The following is a 25,394-nucleotide window of genomic DNA, read 5'->3' as shown; positions in this document are numbered from 1 at the left end:
CTTTTGACTAGGCACCCCTTGTATTGTTTCAATTGTGGAGGAGAATAAATTACTTGATTTTTTTTCAGCAATGTGTGGATGTGTGAAAGTAGAAGATTTTGGTATGATATCACAATATGAGGATGGCAAGATTAGAGTTTTTCAGCAATGGGAAAATAGTTTGGTGAGTGGGTGTGTATATTGGACTAGGGAAGTGGAGGGAAAAAAAAAAAATCAAAATCTCTTACATCTTATTAGAAGTACCTTAAATCTTAGTATTGAAGAAATTTGTAGAATATGTGTTATTTTATGTGAAGATTGATAAAATAAATCTTCCTAGTAAATTGCATATCAACCTTGAATTATGTGAGTGTAATTTGGTGATTAAATGCCTTCATGTATGATCTAGACTTCTTCTAATATATGGTGCAAAATTCATTTCCGGACTCCCTCATCTTCGATGGCCGGCCATTGTTATCAGACAAGGCAATGTTGATAGTACCTATGCTATTTAGAAACTTCCATCTCCTTTGCCGACAATCACACTTTGACACTGAATGTAACAGTTGCAAGTAATAGTAGACTACTATGCATAAGCTTTGTCCTATCTATTTGAACTCGACTTGTTAATTATCTTATAAACTTTTCCCTTAAAATGCTAAATTCTCTATGATTGGTAATGTTATAAGTTAATGCAACATGCTTTGTTCAGATATCTCTCTACAATGTTTTAATAAATTGCCTCTTCCAATAAACAAGACTATAGCCAGGTGGTTGCATCTTTCTTTTTTAATGATAGAAGATTTAATGTTCAAATCTTTGGGAGATATTTTTCCTTGGAATTCCCATGAATAATTCTTTTAATTTTTCTAAGAAATGATTGATGGTAGACCAACTTTTATTCAAGTGAGAAAAATGGATGACCCAAGCCCTATTCCTATTTTGGGTCCTATAGTTATGTCTAGTTGCATCACAATGAGAGCCAAAATAATCTTTGTTGCGGGGACGACCTTCGGCCGGAGCCTCGCGCAACAGCATAGCCCACATTAAGCTAGCAGAGAAAGAGGACCGCGTTCCTCCCAAGGTATTGTCCGCTTTGGAGGTCGAGCGTACCCGGAGCCCTCCTCACGGTTTTGCCCTTCAAAAGGCGCCTCGAGAGGAAAGGGTTTCCACCCCCCATTTAAGGCACGGAACCTTTCCGCTACTAGCCGATGTGGGACTAAATTCAATGCCCCCTCCCCTCCCTACAACATAGCCCCCCCAGCGGGAAGGTTTCGGGCAGGTTTTTGCCCACCGGGCCCCCACAGTCCTGAAGGGTAGTCAATGGAGTGAGGAGGCGCCCTTACCTGGCGCGCCATCTGTTGCGGGGACGACCTTCGGCCGGAGCCTCGCGCAACAGCATAGCCCACATTAAGCTAGCAGAGAAAGAGGACCGCGTTCCTCCTGAGGTATTGTCCGCTTTGGAGGTCGAGCGTACCCAGAGCCCTCCTCACGGTTTTGCCCTTCAAAAGGCGCCTCGAGAGGAAAGGGTTTCCACCCCCCCATTTAAGGCATGGAACATTTCCGCTACTAGCCGATGTGGGACTAAATTCAAGGCCCCTCCCCTCCCCACAATAATCTTAATCCATGTAAGATACTATTTAATGGGAACTCTGGCACTTGATATTTCAGCAGTTGTTCTCCTATCCAAAAGCAAATTAAAGCCACATAGTACCTTGAAAACTTTGGAAGATCTTTTGTCCCCAATGAAGGATAATAGATCTACTCTATTCAACTTGACATGCTACTCAAACTAACAAACTCTTGCCCAATTAAACTCTGTATTGCTGTCGAAATTGAAGACACATCCAACTGCATTTGATGCTTCACATAATTGCAATCACCATTATACATCTTGTATGCCTAATACAACTCACTTTTTCAAAATGCACGGTTGAATTCACTGGAGGCATATAGATATATAGGTTGAGATGATTGATTTCATTATTGATCCCCTAGTTCATTTCATATGTTCAATTCTATAAGATGCATACCCATGGGAATCTAACCTAGTTTGCTTGCTTAGAATAGTGAATTTTTTATCTTATTAATACACCACCCTTGGCATGGTATGGTTTATTCAATAGTTTGACATCATCTTTTACAAGTGGATATAAATTGTAAAATCAACCTTCCTCCCTCCCTACATAGGTTAAGGATTTGTATTGTTGATTTTCATGCATGCATGCTTCTAGAATTTGGTGCGCTCAATCGTTAATCACCATGTACCATATATAGCATAGATTATGCAAGTTTTCATTGAAACAATATTTATCTCATTGTACTTACTTTTGATGATCGAAAATAAGTATACGTTACGATCTGGGTGATACTTAACTAGTTTCATCCAAGCCTTCAAAGATACACTTTTTATCAACAATATAATCACACCAAGCCATGAATAAAATATTGTTAGCATAAACTTTTGCCAAATTTAAGTAATAAAAAATACACTCAACTTTTGTTTTTGTGATATAAGTTTAATTCTATAAAACGTTTCATAGTAGTTTGCCATTTTTTTATTAGAAAAGATGGCTAAAAATTAATTTATCAGAATTACTAGTTCAACAATTCATTTGTCCATGTTCGTCATGTACATGATAGAGTTGAATATTAATTATAAAAATTAATATTTGAATAAGATTATATTTCAACCAACCTTGACAATGGCACAACAAATATAGTAGCATTTTGAGTTTCGCAACCAAAAGTTGAAGAGAACAAAAGGCATTACATGTCTAAGCAATGATAAAAGATAGTTGGGATGCAAGCATGCAACTATTTGTGCATGTTCGTAGACATTTTAACAAACTATTTCCAACTTTGGATCCGCCACTCATCTCTAGCACCAAGGTAGCTCTAGATGTAATCTATGCTATCGAAACTTCTTGCTCTACCTAGAATCACTTTTCTACGCTTTGACTAATCAAAGTCACGAATACCTACCTTGGTTGATGCATTAAAATAAAACAGTGACAAGGTGGCTCTTGTCTCCCTTATTTCAAAATAAAAAAAAAAATAACACCATTCCCCCTCCAATCTTCTAATTCTTAAACCACCAAGTCCACCTCACTCATATAATCAAATGAAAGATTAGGACTCCAATCACAAGCACAAGTCAAACCTTCATCAAGGTTTCATTTTTTCCCTAGGGGTAGCCTCGTAAATAGCCTCCACAAGGTCATAAAACTATGGGACCTGCTTACGGGGCCACTTTCGTAATTTCCTCCAACTACAAGGTCAGTCTCCCTCCTCCGTACGACCAGACACCGAAGCCTTAGCGGCGAAAATTCCTCCCTCCCCTTTCCTCATCCCGAGGTCGATCTGCACCCATAAATCCTGGGTTGTCCAAACATTTCCCTCTTCCCAAATAGCCCTCAGTCCGTGTTCGAAATTACCAGCTCTGGCATGACGAGAATGCCCCTATTCTTTTGTCCACTTGCGAACATTCCTTCGTCCCCGAGATCCATCCAGTCCTCATTATTCTCGCCCTACTGCCATTGGATCACGTGATTGGAACCCTCCCATAAAAAGAAACCTTTTTCTATGGCAATTTGCCGTCACAAGCCCAAAGTTTGAAACCTTCAACGTTATCCCTTTTATAGTTGATTCTGTTCGAAATAATAGCTAGTATTTCTGTCTTAAGAATAAAATAATAGCTAGTATGACAACCATTATAATGAGAAATAATAGACCACCCACTTCTAAATGACATCAAAAGGCAATTGAGAAAGTGTGGCGCCTTTCAAGCTGTGCATATTTACAGAGAGGTGAACATGCAGAGATGTGAAATAATAGACCACCCATTTCTAGAGGACATCAGAAGGTGACTAAGGAAGTGTGGCACCTTCCTGACTGCGCATGTTTACAGAGAGGTGAACATACCTACAGATTGGGTCGTCTCTTTTGCTGCCCACCATTTTAGAGATTTTCTTTGTACCTGCCTTATATCTGTTCTCTCACCTTTAGGTTGCATCCTTTCTCTTGACTTTAATGGCAGTGCTCACACAAAATTAGTGTGAGCAGCCGATGTACCCAAAATAAATAAATAATAATAATAATAGATAAAAACTTATGTCAATATCATAATAATAAATTGCTAACTGATATGAGATAATTTTTTTAAAAAATATTTTAATATTTTGGTTATAAATTAAGGGCTTGTTTATGTCACCACATCAATAGAATCATATAAATGAAGATCTCTTAGATGGACGCCAAGTGAGCTGATCATAGTATTCTTTTCAAGAATATAATAGAGATATTATCTAATAAATCTAGTGGACCTTGGCTCCCCATTTCTCAAAAGAAGAAAATGACTGAGATGCCTACCCCTTTCAGGTGGAGAGAAATGCCAACCAAGATTAGTCCATAGGATGACAAAAATATTTTTATGCTAATGAATAATGAAGATGTTGCTAAATTAACCGAGTGTTAGTGATTTTTATTGCTGATTGTTATTTACAGCATACAATAGGGCATCCTAAATTGTTATACTAAAGCTAATGATTGAGCTAACGGTGATTGCTGATCTCACTAACTCAAATTACTTGTAAACTTATGGATGCTAATCAGCTGATCCAAGCTGAGCATCCAATTGTTTGGCTGGCTTGATCATACTATTGGGGTGCTCAAGCTCGGGCTCTATTGGAGCTATGCTCGATCAAAGTTGCTCGAGCTTAGATTATCATTGCAAGCAAGCTAGTGCCCGTGTTTGGCTTATTTGCAAACTATTCTAAAGTGCAGTTTGATCTTGAAAATCTCTTTTCCTTTTTAATCAAATCAGAATGCTTGCATAAACTTCTCATGAGCCAAGCCTGAGTTGCTTAGTCTTGGTTCCCTATTCCTTTTCCACATTGGAAGACTAGTAAGTCAACCCGGTTTTAGTTGCCTTGGAGTCTAGATTATCTTTGAAAGCAACAGTACATGGCATGGAGTGGTCCCTGCCATAGGTCTACAAAGGACATTGTTATAGAATTAAGGTGAAAGAGGTCTGTCATGATGTTGCTTTCCATGAAGGCAATGGATGGACTTGTAATGAATCCATAACTTCACCAAATAGGAACATCAATATAGTGCCTCAAACATATGGCAATAATTAGTTTCATGTAAAATATATTTCATGAGAAAAAAAATCCTGTCATTTTAAAACAAATTTTTTTTTTTTCCTTTGCTGAAATAAAATCTAAAATTTCTTCATTCTTTTCTCATTCTTGTATGTAAGAGCATTGCTCACATTTTAAACATTGTAGATTGAAGCACATGCCACGCCATATATGGAAGTAGAGGTTGAGATTCAACACCAACATTGGCATTAAATGTGAGAGGATAGAGATGATTCTCCAACACAAAAATAAAAATTTAACGCCCAAGCACTTTGTCATAAACAAAATATAGCCCTGACACACTAGATGAGACTTGATAAGCATTATAGTGTTTCTAAAAATTTCAAAATAATTCTTTTGGAATAATTGTTGAAATATTGATTTGGATAAAAGATCGACAAATTAGTTTTAGGAAATCAACTGTCAGATCTACATCCTTTTTGGGATGTAGTCATAGTAGTTAGTTTCAAAAGAAAAGGTTGGATGTTTGGAGCTAGAAAGATGAATAGGCTTCTATAATTAGATTTTTATGAGTAATGCAATGGATCCCAACCCTCTTTCTAAAAATAATCCTGCATTGCTTGCATAAGTCACAGAGCATGAGAGATTCATTATTTCTTTATGCCACAATCCTTGATGAATTGGAGCTATCCCTATACCATGTCTCATGCTAGCATTGTAAGAAAAGTTTTTGGTAATAGGTTCAACCTTCTAACCCTTTTTCTTGTTTATAACTAAAGATGAAATTACTGAGGTATTATTGGTGTATGATCCTTCTATAATATGATTATTATATTTCAATTCAAATTTCTTAACCGAAATTGCATGTTCTAACAATTGTAAGGTTAGCTTTCATTTTCTTCTATTGTTTTAACAATATATCTGGCCATTGTTATGATAAGGGGCAAAATTGATCCCAATTAAATATACCCACACTTATGGGATGCAGACTTTTTTCTGTTTTCTCCTTTTTTTTTTTAATTTGTGTTGAACAAAATGATGGGAAGGGCTGCAACACATTTCATTAGACATGAAATGGGTACAAGAAGTGGAAAAAAAAATCAGAAAAAAGGAGAAAAAAGACCTTTCACGAACAAATTATTGCTTTCGGCTTGTTTTGAGCAAATTTTTGCTTTCAACTTGTTTCGAGCAAACTTTTGCTTACGATATAAACTGACATGCATTTGTATGCCTGCATATATGGTTAGGCTGAATAATAATTTATACCGAACTCTCCAAGCTTAGGCTTAATATGCCCTAATTAGCTAGGATTACAGTGATGCAACTATATCCACCAATGCTTCTATTTAGAGGCTTACAAACCTATCTGTCTATCTATTTGTTTATCAGTTTGCGTGCACGCGTGCATGCGCATGAGTGCATGTCTAAAGATTATAATCTCCTCGGAGTGGCAAAGGATTGTGATTACATTGACACTTGTTTTTGGTGTCATTCCTTAGAGAAAGAAAATAACAAAATTGAGTCTCATTTACACAAAAGACTACAGTGCCAACTTGCTGCACACAAAATTTGGTCCTTTTCCTGTTAAGACCTTGGTTCCTTTCAAGCCAGGAGGCTATAGCAGCTTTTTTGTTAGACAGGTCCAAAATCTACGTTTCACGAGATCCAAGTCCAAATTTAGAAAAATAACTCCAAGCTTGGTTCCTAAAATAGACTTTGAAGCTGGCCTTCTGTGACCCACACACACACAATATCAAATTTATATGGCTTGCTTTTGTATAAAACCATCTTGGTTTTGGTCTCAACCATGTTTCAACTTTCACTAGGGATTCTCTATTTCAATTTAGACCCTAAACCTTTGCTGCATCTTTGAGGTCATGATGGTTGTAAAATAAATACATACTTTTGATCTGATCTTATTTTGTAAGGATCTCTTTCATCTCGATTTCGTTTATGTTTTCATGTTTCTGCATTGCCCTAGTTTCATATCGTTGTCTGGAAATATAGTTCTAGTCATGTGTAAGGTTGCTTTGTTGCATTTATTATGTCACACTTGCATTAAATTGGTGTTCCTCAAGCTTCAGTATGCATTTGTTTTAAGTTCCAGATGCTATGAGGCTAGAATACTGGTTGTATGAAATTCACATGCAACCCGGTTTGAAGGTAATCGGTATTTCATGCGCATGCGTAGATGAACATGGCTATGCCAATGTTTGTAATTGTATACTAAAAGATGAAGAAGGGATTATTTTTATATAACTCAAGTGTCATGGGGATGCATTCAAACATATGGTCCCTTTATTCCCTTGAAGTTATTCCCTTGAAGCACCATCTAGGCTCAGAAGATTGCCATAAATGCTGTCATTTTCCTAGTATCAACTGCCTTCAGGATTTCCTTCAACTCAAAGCATTAGTTTTTTGGATTTTTTGGGTAAAAAATTGAAATCATTAGGTTCGTTCATGAGAACATGTAATTAAATGAAGCACATTACTGATCACATCAGATGTGACCACATATTGACACTTCACCATAAGTCTGTCGAATAGATTATCTAATCAAAAACTTCCATATTGAACTCCCATTTATAATTTACAGCCTCTAGCAACCTTAAGGTCTCGAGTCATATCTGAAAGCCGCCATCGAATCATCAAACAAGAAAATTAGAATGGAGTAATGAGAAAACTTGCAACACACAATACACTCAATTTATAACCAAAAGGCTAAGCAATTCGGTGTTGCATCGACGAAGATGGTGGTCTTTGGAACTAGTCTTGATGGTGGTCTTTCATATGTCTTATTTCTCTCACCATTGACTTGCGGGCCAACGACAGTCAAGAACAATGCCATGCTGCTTCAGCTATACCCTGCTACAACTGTCAATGCCCTACCTTTCACAAGAACGGACTGCGCCATGCGCTCCAAGCAGGCTCTAGCTACGCGCCATCTGGCTTAAAACCAACTTCTCTTATGATGGAAACGGGCCATACCTCCGCCACCTAGGCACCTCTACAGGGACTATAAATAGCCCCATCAGGTAACACCGAGGGGACTTTTGATCCATCTGAGATCTACTCTAACTTGAGCGTCGAAGGGCCCTCACCGGAACCACTAGTGAGGCTTTGTGCAGGTACACCATCGTGCGGAAGGTGGTTCAACCTCTTCCTCAACTTTCTAGCAGGTCCCTCGACTCCTCCGGCGTGGTCACCCTCAGGCCAAATTTGAACCACAATAGATCCCATTTGCGCTCCTGAGCGAATTATGCGAGCCTTCTCCTCGACTCTCTCTCTCTCTCTCTCTCTCTCTCTCTATCACCCACCATAGTAAGAGCTGAGATTTTAAAGAGGAATGGCAATGGCTCTTTCCTAGCTAGTGTATTGCATTTGTCTAGTGGAGCACTTGGATGCTCCTTTCAAATGGAAATGATGTGAGGACATGAAGGAAAGGTGCATGTCTCCCTTGTTCTCATCCATGACTTGATGGCACTTTTATGAATCTGCACTCAGTGTTGGAGCATATGTCTTGTTTCCCTCACCATTAGGAGACTCCCTTGTCTTTTTTTAACAGGAGAGTAAGCTCCTCATATAATTCCATTAAAAAGCCAACCATTAAATCTCTCCTAGACTAATTTACCTAAACTAATTTTTGTAGCATCAAAATCCATGGTATACATTTTCTTAAAGAAATATAAGCTAGAAAATTTATGCGCCGAGCCTTGGAGTATATGTGTATAATGTATTGAGCTTGGCAATGCCAACTGAAACAATAGGACCAGATATAGGTGGCTAGCCAAGGTTTGAAAGGACCCAGTTCCAAAGGATGGAGTAAATTCCCTTCATTATAATAGGCAACCAGAGTTATTTTAAGGGTCATCAGACCTGCTATCTTTTATTTAAACCATTGCTGCAGAGGAAACTCCACATTCCTTTGTTTGGAAGTTAGGTTTAAGGGCAGATGGCTTGAAATGGCTTATTGGTAGTTTGGTCTCCCTTAGTTACTAGGATGCTTCTGTTGGAAAATTTTTTCTTTTGCCTGGGATGCCAAGTGGCATATTTTTCAGTCTTCATTATTATCTCCACATGGCTTTTTCATACCACTTCTAAGATTCCAAAATTTTCAGATTTCATTCAATAATGTTTTTTTTAAAAATTGCCACAAGAGAAAATTTTCATTTTCTTAGAAAATATAAATTTCAAAAGTTGGATCACACTTTCAGTCCTCAAATGGGATATCACATGGCTTTCATCTACTCAAACGCAAGCCTTGGATCTCAGGTGGAAGCTTGGAACCTTGATTGGCTTAAAGAAAGGCTTTTTATTGCAAATAACCTACCATGTATGCCCGAGAAATGGAGAAGACCCACAAGTTGGCTTGGTTTTTTTCATGTCTGGTTGGGTTGGGTCAATTCCCACCCCTCCCCCCATATATTTCTCTAACTTTTTGTTGCATCCAATGTCTGCTGTGCCGGTATCGAGCCCCAGATTGATTACCCAGCAGCACGAGTAGGTACAAATTTGCCGAATTTTAATTATTTTTAAAAAAAATTAAGTGAAGTCCATAATAGGTTTACCAACTTTTATTTAAAATTCGCAAAAATAAAAGAGGCCCCTTCGGCCTCCATCTCCTACGCATGACTGCACCTCGGCCTCCGCCGGCTGGCCTCTCTCTCTCCCCCCTTCTCCCCCGCTCTCTCTCTTTTCCTCTTTTTCGTTGCCACTGATACAACTTAAAATATTCTAAATCAGACGGTTCGAAATAGTTCCACCAACCATAATTGCATCCATACCTAACTCAAGTAAAAATTAAGTCAATTCCCTGGGTTTGGATTACAAAATGTTGGTCAGATCCAAGTTGTCACGTACAAATCAAATGTAGTTCAATATAGCCTGGAGCCCTAGTCTTCCAAAAAGGAACCGCAAAGTAATTATTTCATATATGACATAAACCAATAGACACCTCCATAGGAATTCCATAAAATATAGGAGGCCAATGGTTTTGATTATAAATGAAAGGAAAAACATTTTATATGAACATCAACAACATGTATATCTTCAAAAAAAAAAAAAGATGCACAAAGACCAGTTGAATTTGGTGACACCATCAATTTTTTAAGAGAAAATTAATTCCGCATCCCTTGTTTGACCATCCTTTTAACTATTAGAGCCGGATACATTTCATTTTAATCAATAATAGATTAATCCTGCACACATTTGTGCCTTGATTCACACACAAACATTTTTAAACACGGGTGAAAAAACTAAAAATTCAGTAACCATCAAAATGAGGGATCGGTTGTCGAAATATTTTGATCAACATGCCCTAATTGTTAAATGGTTGGCAAGCCATGACCCCAGGTTAGGTTGCCCTTCTTCTCATGAACTAACAGATACTGGCATGGTCCTCACTCTTGTTATATGATTGTGGTCAATCGCAGGAATCTAATAATCACCAAATGACAAGAATAAATGAACTACATCCAGTGAGATGGTCAAGTGTCTTATTTGACCCCATGTTAGGTAAGAAGATCAAGAGCCCAGGGACCCTTCATTTCAAGAATTACTTAGAAGGCACTCTATGCCAAGAGCTACTCTTCTCTCTTCCTTCCAAGGGCATAGCAGATCTTCTTCCTCCCTTTAGGAGTTGTCACACCTTCTGTTCAAAAACAAGGCCCAACACCTTTCCTCCCACAGCCCAACACTTCCTCCAAAATCCCTCTCTTATTTCCTCCTTCAGCTTGCTCCCTCCCCCAACCACAGCACCCATAAAACAACCTCAAGTCACCCACCCCAACCACATTCCTCTTGACCATCTAATCAGCACAATACAATCTCCTTCATCACCTCCTCAAACACCCCATTCCTCCCCACCCTATCATCCCCACTTTGGAGGCCCACCAAGAAAAGGCCCTCCTCCAATGGGCCGCCGAACCCTTCGATGTCCGAGTTTATTGTTTGGATCTCCTTCATGGACATAAGAGGTGGCCGGTTGAGTATGATGCCGGCAGCCCTAATAGGCCTGTTGACGACGGCGATACTCTCGAATATGCGAACGTCGTCGAGCTTCCTAGTGGCAATGAGGAGACAACCCTTTGGGGGCTCATGGATGGGGTGAGCCCATTAGGATCAAGTGATGCTTGCTCACTAGCAACTAGCTTTGCTCAGAAAGATCTCCAGTCTGATTTGATTAATGGCTCGACATCATCATTCAGTGACTGTGGTCTAAGATTGCAACCTGTTAGTCTGCAGTTACCAACAGATGTTAGAGCTTTGGATCAAGGAAGAAGAAACACTACTTACTATGCTCAAGACCCAGTATGGGCTTTAGACATGCGAACTTGGCCGACTATGAGGCCCAATGAAATGATACAACTTATCTTATCAGTCATTATGGGGTCAAAATCTGGAGGCATCTGCCCATCAGTTATTCAAAAGAAACTCAATACTCTATTTTAATCCATCAAGGATTGTCTGAGCTCTTATTAATTACTTTATTTAACTCCAGACTAACAAATTCAATAGACTAAACATGCTTCATCTGATCCAATCTAAAATCGACATTACTCAGGTTCAACAGCAGATATTAAATGGTTCTTGAAAAAGGAAGCAAGAGCCCCTAAGCTCTTCAGGAAAAGCATAACCACTATCACCTGAAAAAAAAATAGCGGAAAAATCAAAATAAAAAGTTTACAAAAAATATCAAGCTGTTTTTTCATTAGGTCACAGGTTTAACATATTATCAAATCTTTTTTTCTTCCTATAAAAATGAAGATCCGAGCAGGTTATAGCAGAAGAATGACCTCCGCCAGTTCTATGGAGCCCTTAGCTGAACCTTTTCTTATGGAAGAAGAGCAGTTTGGGCTTGAGGATGGAACCTAATCTAGGGTTTTTTTGAAGGATTTAGAAGTGAGGAAACAGGATGCCTCCATTGCTGCTAGCCAATGAACTCTGATACAAGCTTGTGTGGTTGAGGATAGAGAAGGAATGGGAGCTGTGGATTTATATATGGACACACAGACCTGAAAGCTGTACCAAAAGGAATTTGAAGTCCAATCCAACATGGCTATACTTCATTTCTAGCTCTCCTACATGGACCAATGGACACAAGGAGCTGGAACAATATAAAGGTCCATGTAAGTAGATGCATATTTGCGGCTGAAGCCATGTGATTTGTCTTGTAGATGAAGACAGGTGGAGGGGGGATGTGGGTATAAGGTAGGGTATGGTTTAGAATCCCTCATCCATAAAAAAATAATAAAAATAAAAATAAAAATAATAAAAAATTCTTTTTGGACCCTATAAGGGATCTGCAAATCATGGATGATACACTCTTAGTCTCCTTTTTCAACCTCTGAATCCAAGTTATAAAAGCTAGATAATGAGCAAAGACCTCTCTGCCTTTTGGAATAGACTCTCATTTAAACTAGATAATGGAAAAAAATGTACACTACTGGGATAAATCATGGATGATCGATGAACAAAATTGTGAAAAATGTGAATCATCAAAAGACTTGATTAAATCAATTAACCAAGAAAATCATGGAGAATAGTATAGGTGAGTAAAATGTCCCCAACAATTTGCAATTGTCCATCAATTTAGATGATGTCATTGCTATGATTAAACTCAAAATTTTATTCAAAAGCTCGGTAAGGGGCTAAGGAAAAACAAGCAATGCTGGAATAACAAAGAACCTAACGAAGAACCCCCTATTTATTCAGCCCCTAACCTATTTCTTCGGAGTTATTTATGATAATTGTGTACCGTTTTAGCATTTTACTAACGGGAACAAGACCAGAACAACAATGAAATATTATCCAAGCAGCAAAATATATGTATGAACGCTTACCGTATACTAGAAATAAATAATATCTGGTACCAAAGCAACCCACATAAAGAGCAAACCAAGCTACCACATCTGCCACCACCACTGCACTATACCTGCTTCCACCACCACCATCATCAATGGAGATATTAAGTAGCATGACCAGCATGTCCCTCGCATCCAGCCTCACATACAGCACCTCCACCGAGCACTTCATCCCACCATTAGCAACCTGACCCCAGCCCCTCTGCCTCCCCTTCTTGAACTTGGGAGTCATGATGTGAGAGGAAGCACTGATGGCTATGATCCTCCATTTGATAAAGCACTTTAGATGCATCAAATCCCTTTTTTCATAGCAGGCCATCATTCAGAGATTCACGATTCCTCTTGAACAATTCCAGATATTTAAATCCAAAAATACATTCAGACTTTGCATCTCCCCACCAACAACAGAACCATAAGCACCATCACTTCTTTATTTCTTCTCTCATAAAGCCAGGCAAGGAACAACATAATTCTTCCAGCACAATGTTGAGCCACCAACACTCCTTTCGCACTCCTTCCACCATACAGTTTAACTCCCATTTAGCATTGACATTCTTGCTTCCTTGACATCATTCACATTCAGTACAGTGACATTCCATCCAAAGAACTTGTTAACTAAAAACCTACTGGCTACTATACACTCCATCAATTCCTCAGCAGCTTAAGCTTTTGGGTCAAGTGATTATTTTTCCATAGCACCAGAGCTAAGGTTGCTTGAGATCATGGGTTTAGATCTCTTCCAAGTATATACATAATTAATCCGGTAGTTATCCTGAGGAGTAACCTGTAACTGTTGCATTAAGGTTCAGTGATTCTGGACTTGCTGCTCTGAAGGTCATCTTAATAGCATCAGTTGCAGTAGGGCCCACCAATCTTAAAGTTGTTTCAGCAGCAGTCTTTAATCTTGACTTCCGTAGAGTTTTTCTTCTGGAAGACTTCCTGATACTACTACTTGTTTTATCCCAATAAACTTGGCTTTCGAGGTTTGGTATTCTTCCTTCCATTGACCCTTTTCCCATCCGGAATGGTCTTCCTGCTTCCAAAGACCTCATTCCATTTGGCCTTGTGTTTTTTCCCTTGAGAATGGCACTCAAGGTTAAAAGCATTGCCGCAGTTCACTTTGCAGAGATTGCACCAAAAGTATGCTACCTCGTTTGAAGGTGTGGAATTGTTGCTTGCATGCTGTCTGGTATTCTTCCTTCGTTTGACCTTGTTCCCACTTGGTTCAGAGGACATGCATTGAGAGACCTCAACCCATTTGGCCTTGTGTTTTTTTCCTTGGAAGTGACACTTGAGATTAAAAGCATTACCACAATTCATCTTGCAGATATTGCACCAAAAGGATCCTATCTGGTTTGGTGGTGGTCGCTGACTGTCAGACTGTTGCAACAACGGTTGTTGACCCTGTGAATGCCTGAGAAGAAGTTGTCGATTCTGTGAATGCTCTGGGAAAGGCAATCGATCATGGTTTCCTTGCAGGGCTTGGTCAGGGATATTTTCAGATGCCGCTTTTCGCTTTATCCCAATAAGGCTTTGTTTTGTAGGTATTTCCTAGAAAAAAAAAGAACAATTAATGTGCAATCAGCCATCAGATATATGCAAGTTTCTAGTTGGTTTTTCACAAGCATATCACAGAAACAATGATCATAGAAACAAGCAATGCTTTGAAGGGATAGTGAATTGCTTAGAATCAGAATCCAGGTTAGATATGCAAATTGGCATACTTCCAAAAATGAGAGAGCACTGCCCAATAACACAAGCAATTGAGCAATACATGGGTTATAAAACATTCCAAAAGGAAAGAATACGTGCAACTGCAAGTGAAATATTCAATAATTTAAGCTGTGCTTGGTTGCATAGAAAGTGAGGTGAAGTTCAACAAATTTCAATTCTTCGAGGCTATGCTTCAATTATAACAATGTAAGGAAAAACAAAGGAAAATAAGATGAGAGTGAGCCCACACCTTGCACGTGACCATTACCAGAAAGAATGATCCCACTCACATTATGGCAAATAGATGGCTAGATGAGGATGGCTTATTGGTCAAAGTCATGGTAGATGAAAGAACACTAAAGAGGCTTGAAATATATCAACTAAGTGAACTTCATAACACTAAACTGATGGTCTTAATAGCACTTGTCTTGGATACATAATGGGATCTCAAAATACAATCTGTAATTCACCAACTTTTAAAGAGAAAAATATTAGGGGCGGACATATCATCTAACAAATAGTGAGTATCATAAGAGAAAGACAGAAATGTAATACAGAGATGGTGGCCCATGAAATTCGGTGAACAAGAAAGGAGTGATGCCAAAAATGGGTGCAGAGGAGGGAGTGAAACCTAGAGCATAAGAAAAATATAATACATTATGAAAGACTTAAAATATCTTTGAGCTGAATGAAGGAGAAAACCCAAATCAATTACCGTGTGACTTCTTTTTCTTGATGGAAAAAGGAGGGTAATCCCACTAGTCATTAATAGAGTAAAGAATACAGATAAAAGGAGTAAAAATATATGGAAAAAGAAAATTGGGAAGCAACAAGTACAAGGTTCTACAAAAGATTGACCACTCTGTTAAACACCTGCTTCCTATGAACCAGATATCTCTAGTCATTCAGCATTCCAACTATCTTCAGATAAACCCCTTCAGCATTTCAAAGATTTGTTAAGGAAAGATCCTTCTATTTTTCTTTTTCCAATTACCCCAGCAAGCAGCTAGTACTATCTGGTCCTGAAAAGGTTGGAGATTAAGGGAAATTCTCTTCTTTCTCCAGCTGTTCATTAACTATGGTTTCTTGCAAAACCTTTGGAGGATTATCCAGTTCCTTCACAGAGAAATGCATTACAGCTCTATGTCATCACAAAAGTGAAAAATATCACCTAAATTTTGATAGCAGATGTAAATGGAAAACTCAAACAAAACAAATTGAAATAATTGATAAAAATAAACAAAACAAAACAGAAAGGCTAATGATTGCAACAATAAGTGCATGTGGAAGGCCTTGTTAATAAATACAATATATTAAGAAACAGGTTCTTACTTGAGAGGGTGCACGGAGCAAGCCAGAGTCTATAGAAGACTGCAAAAGAACCATTTCCATTCATTTATGGTCTTCTAGCTCTCTTTTAAGTGTTTCCTCTTAGCTAATGGCCGCCTCCATCAAACCATTTGCTGCCTGTTCATTGTCAGCTAATTCATGTGCAACCACCTTCTCAAGTAGCATAGCTGATATTATATCTGAGTGATCAGAATTCAGTGAATGTAGGACCCAGAAGACTCATCACATCATAAACTGCAGCAAAATGACTATCCAAATGACCCTATATACTTCCTCCAACTTCACCATCCATCTAAATGATATAAGATCAAAAGCACCGCCCTGAAACTAACAGGAGGAACAGAAGAACAATTCAGCAATTAGAAATCTCATAAGAACTCCCTACAGAACCATCACAAGTTGGGCAAATTGCCTATGCTGCACAATGTAAGCAAAGATATCTTAAGTATAATTCATTTCTTCATTCAAACAGCTTTAATAAGAAGAATCGGAGATATGCAAAATCCTACCAAAACCTAGAGGAGCATAGAATCAGACATGTCACACAAAGATTCTTTTAAATATTTAAAAATTGATTAGCATTTAATGAAAAATGAAATTTTAAAGAACGGGGGGAAAAAATCCATTAAAGGAAACAGCAGCACAGTGACCTGACTTACAAGCATGTCAAAATTATGCATACTAGGAATAAATCAGAAATTTAACATTCCATAAAACCACATGATCTGCCAACCTAGCCTTCGCAATGAATTTTAAAACATTCGCAATAAATGGCATCAAGAACGTAAAGTCATAAAGAACAAGCTACAATAAGATCAATGTCCGAAAGTCCAGAACTTTGATATCCAGACCAGCAATGCTTCATAATATAAGTACAACCAAAACATAGAATCCTGCAACACTTTGAAACTACAAGAAAAATCTACAAATATTCCCCGAAATCAAATCCGTTTGGGATGAACAGTTAGAAAACGTCCAAGTTTCGAACCAAATGCAACAGCAAACCAGAGAGTTGTACCCTAGAACCAGCTCGTCCCATCAATTACGCGACGAAGAGCATTCCATACTGCAAAAAGATAAAGCAACATCGCTTCAATTAGAGGCAGTGAAAGGACATACATAGAAAGGAAGCAAGGGGCGAAGTTATACCTAGAATTCGGAGCCGAGCCATTCCAAGGAATCATCTTGAGATGATTTGGATCGTGATGAGAGAACTAGCCAGCGAAGATCCAGAGAGGAGGAGCTCCCGAGGCCTAAAGAAGCCCTAACCCTAGAGGCATAAAAGAGGAAGAACTGCTTCCCTTCTAGGAAGGAAGATTGGGAGGATTGAAAACGTAGTAGGGAATTGCATATACGCCGTTAGTACAAAGAAGTACGGTTCGAATAACGCCGTTATTTAATTAGAACGGATAGCCCTGAAAGCTGTTACGCTTTCAACCGCGTTACTTCTCCAAAAGTGACTGGACTGAGCCGCAGCTTGCCGGAGTCGGATCCAAAACTTTTAGGCTTCCGACTAGGTTTAGACTCGAAATTTTTATTCAAATCTCAATCCAATAAGGTCAGATAAGTTTCATGTAGGATTAGAACTGGCTGAGCCAGATCAAGCCAGGGCCTCCACGAGCCACGTCTGGAAATTTTTTCTGCTTCGAACCAGGCTTAGATCTGAATTTTTTTTTTTTCAAATCACAGTCGAATTAATCTAGGTTTAGGCTTGAAATCCGATCATGCGCAACCTGCATAACTCTGTTTCGGTTGACAGGTTGGGTGGATTTGAATTTAGCCTGATAATCTAAAACTCTTGGCCCAATTTAGCTCAAAATGCTCCATGGACTTGAAAGACTCATAGTAGAAGGTCTTAATAATGAATTCGGGCTAGAATCGGGCTTCATTTTAGACTTATGCCTCAGGCTAGAAATCAAGGTTGAGCTTTGATCAGGCGCAGGCAAGGCCAAACATTGGTCCCTGCCTGAACCAAAATTTGTTTGGATTTTATTTTTTAGGTCAAAGCTCGATCTGAATGCTCTGGGCCTCACCAAAGGCTCAACCCAAAGCCAACCCAACAGGCCTCCGACTAGGCCGAGGCCACCCAATAGCTTGATATTTTTTAAAGTTGCCAACAGTATTTATTAAAAATTAAAAAAGAAGTTATCTATCCAAATCTATCCAAAGAGGAGAGAGCAATTCTTCCGCAAATAACCTATCTATCCAAATCTTCACAAAGATGAGTTTCCAACTCAAATCTTTGGTACAATTAAAAAAAAAAAAACTTAATTCACAAAATATACTTCTTATTATTTATTAGCTGATTTTTATATAATTACGTAAAAAATTATTCTTAATGCTCCCTCTCAATAAATAGTTACTTCTGGTTATTTATTTTTTGTGCCTTCAAACTATAAAAAGTCAATCATACCCATCTTTATTTATAATTTCATAAATCAATACATGTCTGATTTTTAAGCACAATAGCATGTGCTCAGGAATTGGATAATGTTACTACTTCTCATCATTGTTGGAACAGTAAGTAGGCTAAACAATGGAAAAATTAGACCCCAAATTAGAGGCTTGCTTGTCCGAATTTCAAGTAGGCCTCACATATCTTGCTTATTTGGAGCCCTCATGAAAACCAGAAAATTATCCTGCTGTGGTGAAATAAATTTGCTGCCATCCATATTTATCCTTCAACTTTGAGCTGTTGGAGCTCTATATTTTAGAAAAGGTTGGCTATGTAGCTGATTTCCAGGTATCTGATTAGTCTTATGAAGTAATGGAAGCTGAGCTTTGGGACCGCAAGATTGTCGAACATGGTTCGACTGATGCCATTGCCTTCTTGAGAGGTTCCCTTCATCATAAGAAGAATTCAGATCAAGCAGTGAAATAGAAATTATTATGGATAAAAAAGAACAAAAAACAATTATCATATTACTCATCAATATATACCTCATCAACCATTATCATTGTAGTGATCAGCGCGTCAAAGAAGATGATCGGAAGGATACGAGCAACCAGAAGATTTTTTTTTTCTTTCACAATTGTCACTGAAAATCAGACCATATTTCAAACAAAATGATATCCTTGTTTGGATGATTATGATTATTCCATTGGCCTTTGCATTGGCCAAGCACATGAGTGGAACACTGAATTGAAAACAGGCAATGTGAAACACAAGTATTCGCTCAAGCATATGAGAGGAACACATGTATTTCAACCTCCTTAGCATTACCTTCTAAAATCTTCTTCTTTGCACTCTGGCAGTAAAGATTGTATTGATCTTTTGATGTGAACCTTATATTCTCATACCTACCTTCTTTATATATATATGTTTGTACGTACGTATGTAGATAAGTACTTGTATATGTATGTAAACGTGTGTATCTATGAACGCATATAGTAGTAGCAGGTCACCTTTCAACGGTTCAAACTTCTTAATAGTAGATATAAGGCGGTTCAGCCTAAAGTGGAGCTCCCATTTTCCATGTAACATTTGCACATTTATGCTTCTGTGCTAAATAAATTGTTCTCTGCCAGCTTGTACTAGTAGGTATATATGTTGAACTGAGTCTGCAGCCTATTTTGTTCTGATTCTCAAACTATTCTTTTTGGTTATCCTTTTATGAGTAGACCCATAAAAGTCAAAAAAAATAAAAAAAAAGAGTCAGAGAGGGAGAAGACTTAAAACTATCCCATCAAAACTCTTCTGAATAGTGCACAGTAAAAAAGACAATCCAGTCAGCAGCATTATTCGCCATCTAATAAAATTAGTAGCTCGGAAAGCTACGAGCCCACACACATTCCATACTAGTGGGTGCTTGTCAAGACGACTGTGCTTGTCAACACTCTTCTGAATCCATTCAATCACCGTGGTCGCGTCACCTTCAAAATGGATACAATCTGCTCCTAGAACCAATCTGGCATAGATAATGCCCTCCCATGAAGCTCTCAACTTTGTACCACTGACTGGCTCTTTGAAGAAATGTCGCCCCGCAGCCGCAATAAATCTGAACAGTAATAGTGTACCTAGTACAATTGAGAAGCATCAACATGTACCTCTAATCATACTGGAAAGTTTATGTTGAATATATCTACTGACTGGTTTCTATTATAATGTCAACTGATAAATTTTTAGCGGATACAATTTGAATCATTTGTGATGTAGAAACCAAGAAAACCCAGCTCCTGGTTGGGAGCCTACCCTGAATGAAAACAATGTCAATGGGATTTGGAGAAACAAGACAAAAATAATGTGATTTAGTTTAAGAATGTTGGGAGGGGAAAAAAATCATGAACAGGAGACTATAGCAAAGTAAAAACCTTTGAATAGCAAACTTGTATCACACGCTATCATGAAAATTGTGCAAATATTTTGAATACAATATCCTAGACCAAGTTACCAACAATATTACACCACATAGGATTTCAATGCTAAAACAATTTACACAAACAAACCCTAGGGAGGGGGTGGGGGTCGAACGTTGCGGAGGTAGGGAGGAAGAGGGGCGAGCGCTTGGGAGCAGGGGTTTAACCGGATGGATATCGATTAACCTAAGTATTCGACTATAACCTTAAGATAATTTTAATCATTTTTTTTAGAAAAAAAGTAACTAAAAATCCACCTAACAATCCCAAGAAAAAGGAGACGGTGAGGGAGAGGAAGACGTAGAATGCCCCCCTCCTCGGAGAATCTTTCTGGTGGCCGGAGATCGGGCCGTCGGTCTTCGGCGAGGGGTTGGCGCGGGCGTCGGAGAAGGAAATGAGTGGGTCGCCGAGGAATGAGTCGTTGTCGAAGGTCGCGATCTGGCCCGTGACTGGGACGACGCCGGAAAGGAGGGGGTTGAAGGAGACGTTAAACTTGCTCAAGTAGGTGAGGCGGTTGAGGCTCTCTGGAAACTCGCCGGAGAAGTTGTTGAAGGAGAGATCCAGCTTCAGTAGGCACTGGATCCCGCCGAGTTCCGGTGGGATCGGGCCGGAGAAGCTGTTGTTGGAGACGGTGAGGACGAGGAGCGGGAGCCGTGCGAACTCCGGCGGGAGACGGCCGGAGAGCCGATTGAGGTTGAGATAGACTAAACTGAGATTCCTCATCCGGCCGATCTCCGGCGGGACCTCGCCTGAAAGCTGATTGCCGGAGATCGCCAGCAACTGCAACGGCGAGTTGGAATTCAGGAACATCGGCAAAAGCCCATGCCCCTTGAGAAGCTGTCCCCAAATAATCTGGCAGTTCTTTCTCGTCATCAGGACGTAGACGAAGCTGAAGGACGGGTAGGAATCCGGAATCCACCGCTTCACGGCCAGGCAGTCGCCGAAGCCGGCGATGAGGCTGTCGCGGCGGTTGGTCTCGATTGTCGGGACTGGATCGCCCCCAATTCCCGATATCTCCGGCGGAATTTTCCCGGTGAGACGGTTGTTGGCGAGGTTCAGCCACAGCAAGCTGCTGCAGTTCCCGATCTCCGGCGGAATTTCTCCTGTGAGACTATTATTGTCTAGCATGAGCCAGAGGAGGGACTTCAAACTCCCGATCGTGGGAGGGATCGAGCCGGTGAGTTCATTGAAGGAAAGATCGAGTGCTTGGAGTCCGGTAATGTTGCCGTATTCCGGCGGGATGCTTCCATTGAAGTTATTGTAGGCAAGAATCAAGTATTTGAGGCTTGGCATGTAGTTGATCTGGACTGGGAGATTTCCGGTGAAGTTGTTGTAGCTGAGGTCTAATCCTGCAAGGTGCGGAAGCTTGAGGATGCCGGAGGACTCCATGCCGCTGGTGTACTGATTAGTATGCAGGACTAGGTTTCTCAATGTTGTGAATTTCCCGAATATTTGTTGGATTTCACCGCCAAAATTGTTCTCGCTAACGTCAAGAAGCGTCAATTTGGAGCAATTCAGCAGCTCGCTGGGGATGTCTCGATCAAAACTGTTTTTGCCCAGTATGAGTATTTCGAGCTGTGAGAGTGATCCGATGCCGGAGGGCACCCTGCCGGTGAAGGAATTCTCCCACAGGCTCACATGGTTTAGCTTCGAGCAGTTGGCGATCGAATCGGGGAAGACTCCATCGAAACTATTCGTTGAAAGTTCCAAGATTTCGAGCCCGCAGTCCGATCGGAAGCTCTCTGCAAAGAATTCGCCGGTGAAATTGTTGTCGGATGCCATGAATTCCCTGAGCTTGGAGAAGCCATCCCAGATTTCTCCATAGAACTGGTTCAACCTCAGGTCGAGGTACTGGAGCTTGGGGCATTGGTCGAAGCAGCCGGTGATCTCTCCGGTCAAATTGTTTGTTGAAATGTTGAGGGTGACCAGGTTCTGGCATATCGCCGGGAAGTTGGACCGGATTTCTCCGAAGAACTGATTCATGCCAAGGTCGAGCGTCTCCAATTTGTTCAGTCCGGTCAGGTTCAATTCTCCATCGAGGAGGTTGAGGGAGAGATTGAGGTACCGGAGGTTGACGCAATTGTTGAGGTCGCTCGGGATGCGGCCGCCGATGGTGTTGGCTGAGAGGTCAAGGTACGCGAGCTCGGTGAGGAGGGAGAAGCTGGGGAAGATGGCGCCGGAGATGCTGGAGGCGGATAGGTCAACATGGGTGACACGCCCGTCGGCGCTGCAGCCAATGCCGAGCCAGTTACAGGGTGAGGTTTCCGACTCATTCCATTGAGCATAGCTACCTCTGTATATGAGGTTGTTGTTTTGGAGGAAGTGCTTGAGCTGAAGCAGGACTTTCTTGTCGTTCTGTGGAGAGTCTTTGGCAGTTATCGCCTGACCTGCAGCAGAGCTAGCAAGTCAGCTCTCGCAAACAATAAGCAGGAATACTGCTGAAGTGGTATGCTTATTCTTGCATTAGCAAAAGGAAGATGGCAAAGCAGAGGAATATCTGCCTACATAGGATTCAGAAAGTTTAGATATTTCACAAGGCTGATGAATGCTGTTCGTCAAAACCAAAACCATTTCGAAACCCAGGAAGGATTCAGGAAGGATAACCTGAAAACTAGTTTGGGGGTTAACCTTGGTCTTCTGGAGATAATTGAAGTACGGAAAAGAAGGATTTGCGTCCAGGAAGCTCTGAGAAGGCTGTGGTTAAAGCATGAATTATGAGGAAAATGAACTAAAAAAGAGATGGATTAGAGGAGGTTGCAAAAACGAGATGGATGAGATCTGGGACTCTTTAATGTTCGGAGCTCTAAAGTTATATCTTGGAAACACCTAGGAAAAAGAAAGAAAGCAGAGAGGCATCAGGTTGTGAACAGAGGAAGATCAGAACTACAGAAACTTATGCTTGTAAACCATGTTACCAGCAAAATTACATCCCTAAAAAGGAGTTTTATGGTCGAATTTTAATGCTGAATTGGCTACATAACATAAAAATTTTGTTGAAAAGGGAATCAAGATGACATTATCGATCCACGAATATCTGACAGAACTACTTCACATGAAGCTTGATGCCTCAGAAACTTGAAAAGCCTGTAGTTTTTGTGGCCAAAGAATCAGATAAGTGCAATACAGCATCGACGGTGACAGCAGAAATTTGTATACTGAAGAAACCAAACACAAGGAATCAAGACAGAGGAGGAGAAGAAGGAGGTGCATGTCTGATCGATACCTGTAATAAGAATTAAGGAGAGGATGAGGAGAAAATGACACGACAGACTCGCTTCCTCCTCCGACATGTCAAAGCTGCTATATCATCGAAGAGAAGAAAAGAAGAGGAATAAGGTTGCAAATGAACAACTATGATATCCTCCTGACAAATAGTGCTTCTCCTTATATCTATCCTCTGTTCTTCTCTTTCTTCTATATTCTTTTGTGAAGCCTCCTAGATATGGCACATAATTGAGCATAGAATAGGTATTAGGGAAGAAATGATGCTGGTCGTTCTTCTCCACTTACCAATCATTGTCTCTCTTGAAATGTCAGCATAACATGACTATGGTATAGTGAAAATAATAACAAAGAATGTTATGTCTGTAATCAATAATATTTTCCTCTTTTTTTTCAATTATAGATCTCTTAGTACGTACTAGATATATGACTGGACTTTTTTAATTTGGTTTTAAGTGTGTACTGGTCTATTTAAACTCAAATCCTTCTTTCTTTGGTTCCTAGAGGAAGGCTGCCCTTGTTGATTGTGTCCACATTTGGGCTTTGGTTGGGTCTCGACGAGGAAAGTTAGGCGAGAAGAAAGCATATATGGGGGGTGAAATTATTAGGTGGAGGAGGTCCACCATGGACCTAAGGTGAAATGAATCTAATTAATAATTTCACCCTATAGACATGAATCCACCTAGGGTGATTTCACCCTAAGTCCACTGTAGACCTGGTCCACCTAATAATTTCTTTATATGTGTAATGTGTCAGGCTTGCATCCATATTGGTCGGAGTAAGCTTCTAGAATTAACATTATATGACAGTAAATTAAATAGAAAGTTGGGGAGATCAGGGTTATTCTCACAATAAAAATTCTCATGCCACATAATATAAGAGGATTAGTGTGACATATGGGAATTAGTGTGTTACATGAGCAGATGTTGGATGCTAAGTTGGTACTCTCGCGTTGCTGATCACGAAAAATTAATGTACAAGTTGGAAGCTCGTAGCATTTTCTCTTGGAAAATTGATTCACTACAGATTAGTGAAAGCACAAGGAAGAACGTGTTCCTTATTAGCTTACAAACTTACTAGAGTGCCTTGAAAGTTCATTTCAAACTAGTTCTTAATAGTTTCCTTACCCATACATTTCTTACAAGTTTTCAGATCCTCTGATATCCTGCCTATCTTTGGTTTGAAAATTTTTCATCCCCCTAATGATCCAGTATGGCTTTGTACATCAGTATTCCATAGTGGTATCTATGATACACACCACTTCTCCCTTTTTATTTCCTCACTCACCCCCCATCCGATTCAAACGATCAACTTAAAATAGGGAGATAGAACAGTAATAACATATACCTCATTCTACCAAACTTTCCAATCTCAAAGTGCTATTATAGTATAATAAGACTAGTTTAGAAATGCTTACTTGTAAAAGGTGGGCAATGGAATATATCATGGTAGGGACCATTGAACATAAGGTTTTCTCTCATGTGGGGTCATAATTTCTTAATGCGGCAGCCAACATGGGATCATCATTGAAAGCTGCATCAATAAAAGGACACCATGCAACACTTCAAAGAAAGCATCAGCCATTTCCCTTCGAAAAATTATATTACGTACGTGGCCATGCACGCTCCAATCATAGTCACTCTTTTCTATAACAATGCATCGATATGAACTCTTGATGGACCTATAGGAATGAGCGGCTATGATTGTCAGTATATATAGTCTCATGGCATGTGCAGTGTGGGATACACTTTCTCCTTCTTTTCCTCCTATGGTGTCAAAGTTATTAATGTTATGGGACCAAGTAGGG

General features: G+C 39.7%; 1 protein-coding gene, 1 long non-coding RNA gene and 1 pseudogene across 2 annotated transcripts; all 3 read right to left on the bottom strand.

Moving 5' to 3' along the window:
* Positions 1–10,562: 10,562 nt before the first annotated feature.
* Positions 10,563–11,491, bottom strand: LOC148702857 (uncharacterized; annotated as a pseudogene).
* Positions 11,492–12,910: 1,419 nt separating this feature from the next.
* On the bottom strand, positions 12,911–17,348 carry LOC103705228 (uncharacterized). The gene is made up of 4 exons (XR_603758.6): positions 17,159–17,348; positions 17,028–17,075; positions 15,992–16,336; positions 12,911–14,497 (listed from the first exon to the last, which is right to left on the bottom strand). It is a non-coding gene; the product is annotated as an uncharacterized LOC103705228 (long non-coding RNA).
* Positions 17,349–20,305: 2,957 nt separating this feature from the next.
* Positions 20,306–23,824, bottom strand: LOC103699166 (putative LRR receptor-like serine/threonine-protein kinase At1g74360). Its single transcript, XM_039127515.3, has 2 exons — positions 23,589–23,824; positions 20,306–22,752 (listed from the first exon to the last, which is right to left on the bottom strand). Exons 1-2 carry the CDS (start codon positions 23,653–23,655, stop codon positions 20,564–20,566), a joined length of 2,256 nt encoding a protein of 751 aa, XP_038983443.3. The 5' UTR covers positions 23,656–23,824; the 3' UTR covers positions 20,306–20,563.
* Between the last annotated feature and the right edge of the window lie 1,570 nt (positions 23,825–25,394).

The sequence above is a fragment of the Phoenix dactylifera genome, chromosome 7 (assembly GCF_051530095.1).
Source record: "Phoenix dactylifera cultivar Ajwa chromosome 7, Ajwa_hap1_PhDact_Kaust_v1.1, whole genome shotgun sequence".
Taxonomy (NCBI): Eukaryota; Viridiplantae; Streptophyta; class Magnoliopsida; order Arecales; family Arecaceae; genus Phoenix; species Phoenix dactylifera.
The sequence above is the reverse complement of the archived record's forward strand: the minus strand, read 5'-3'. Positions and strand labels throughout refer to the sequence as shown.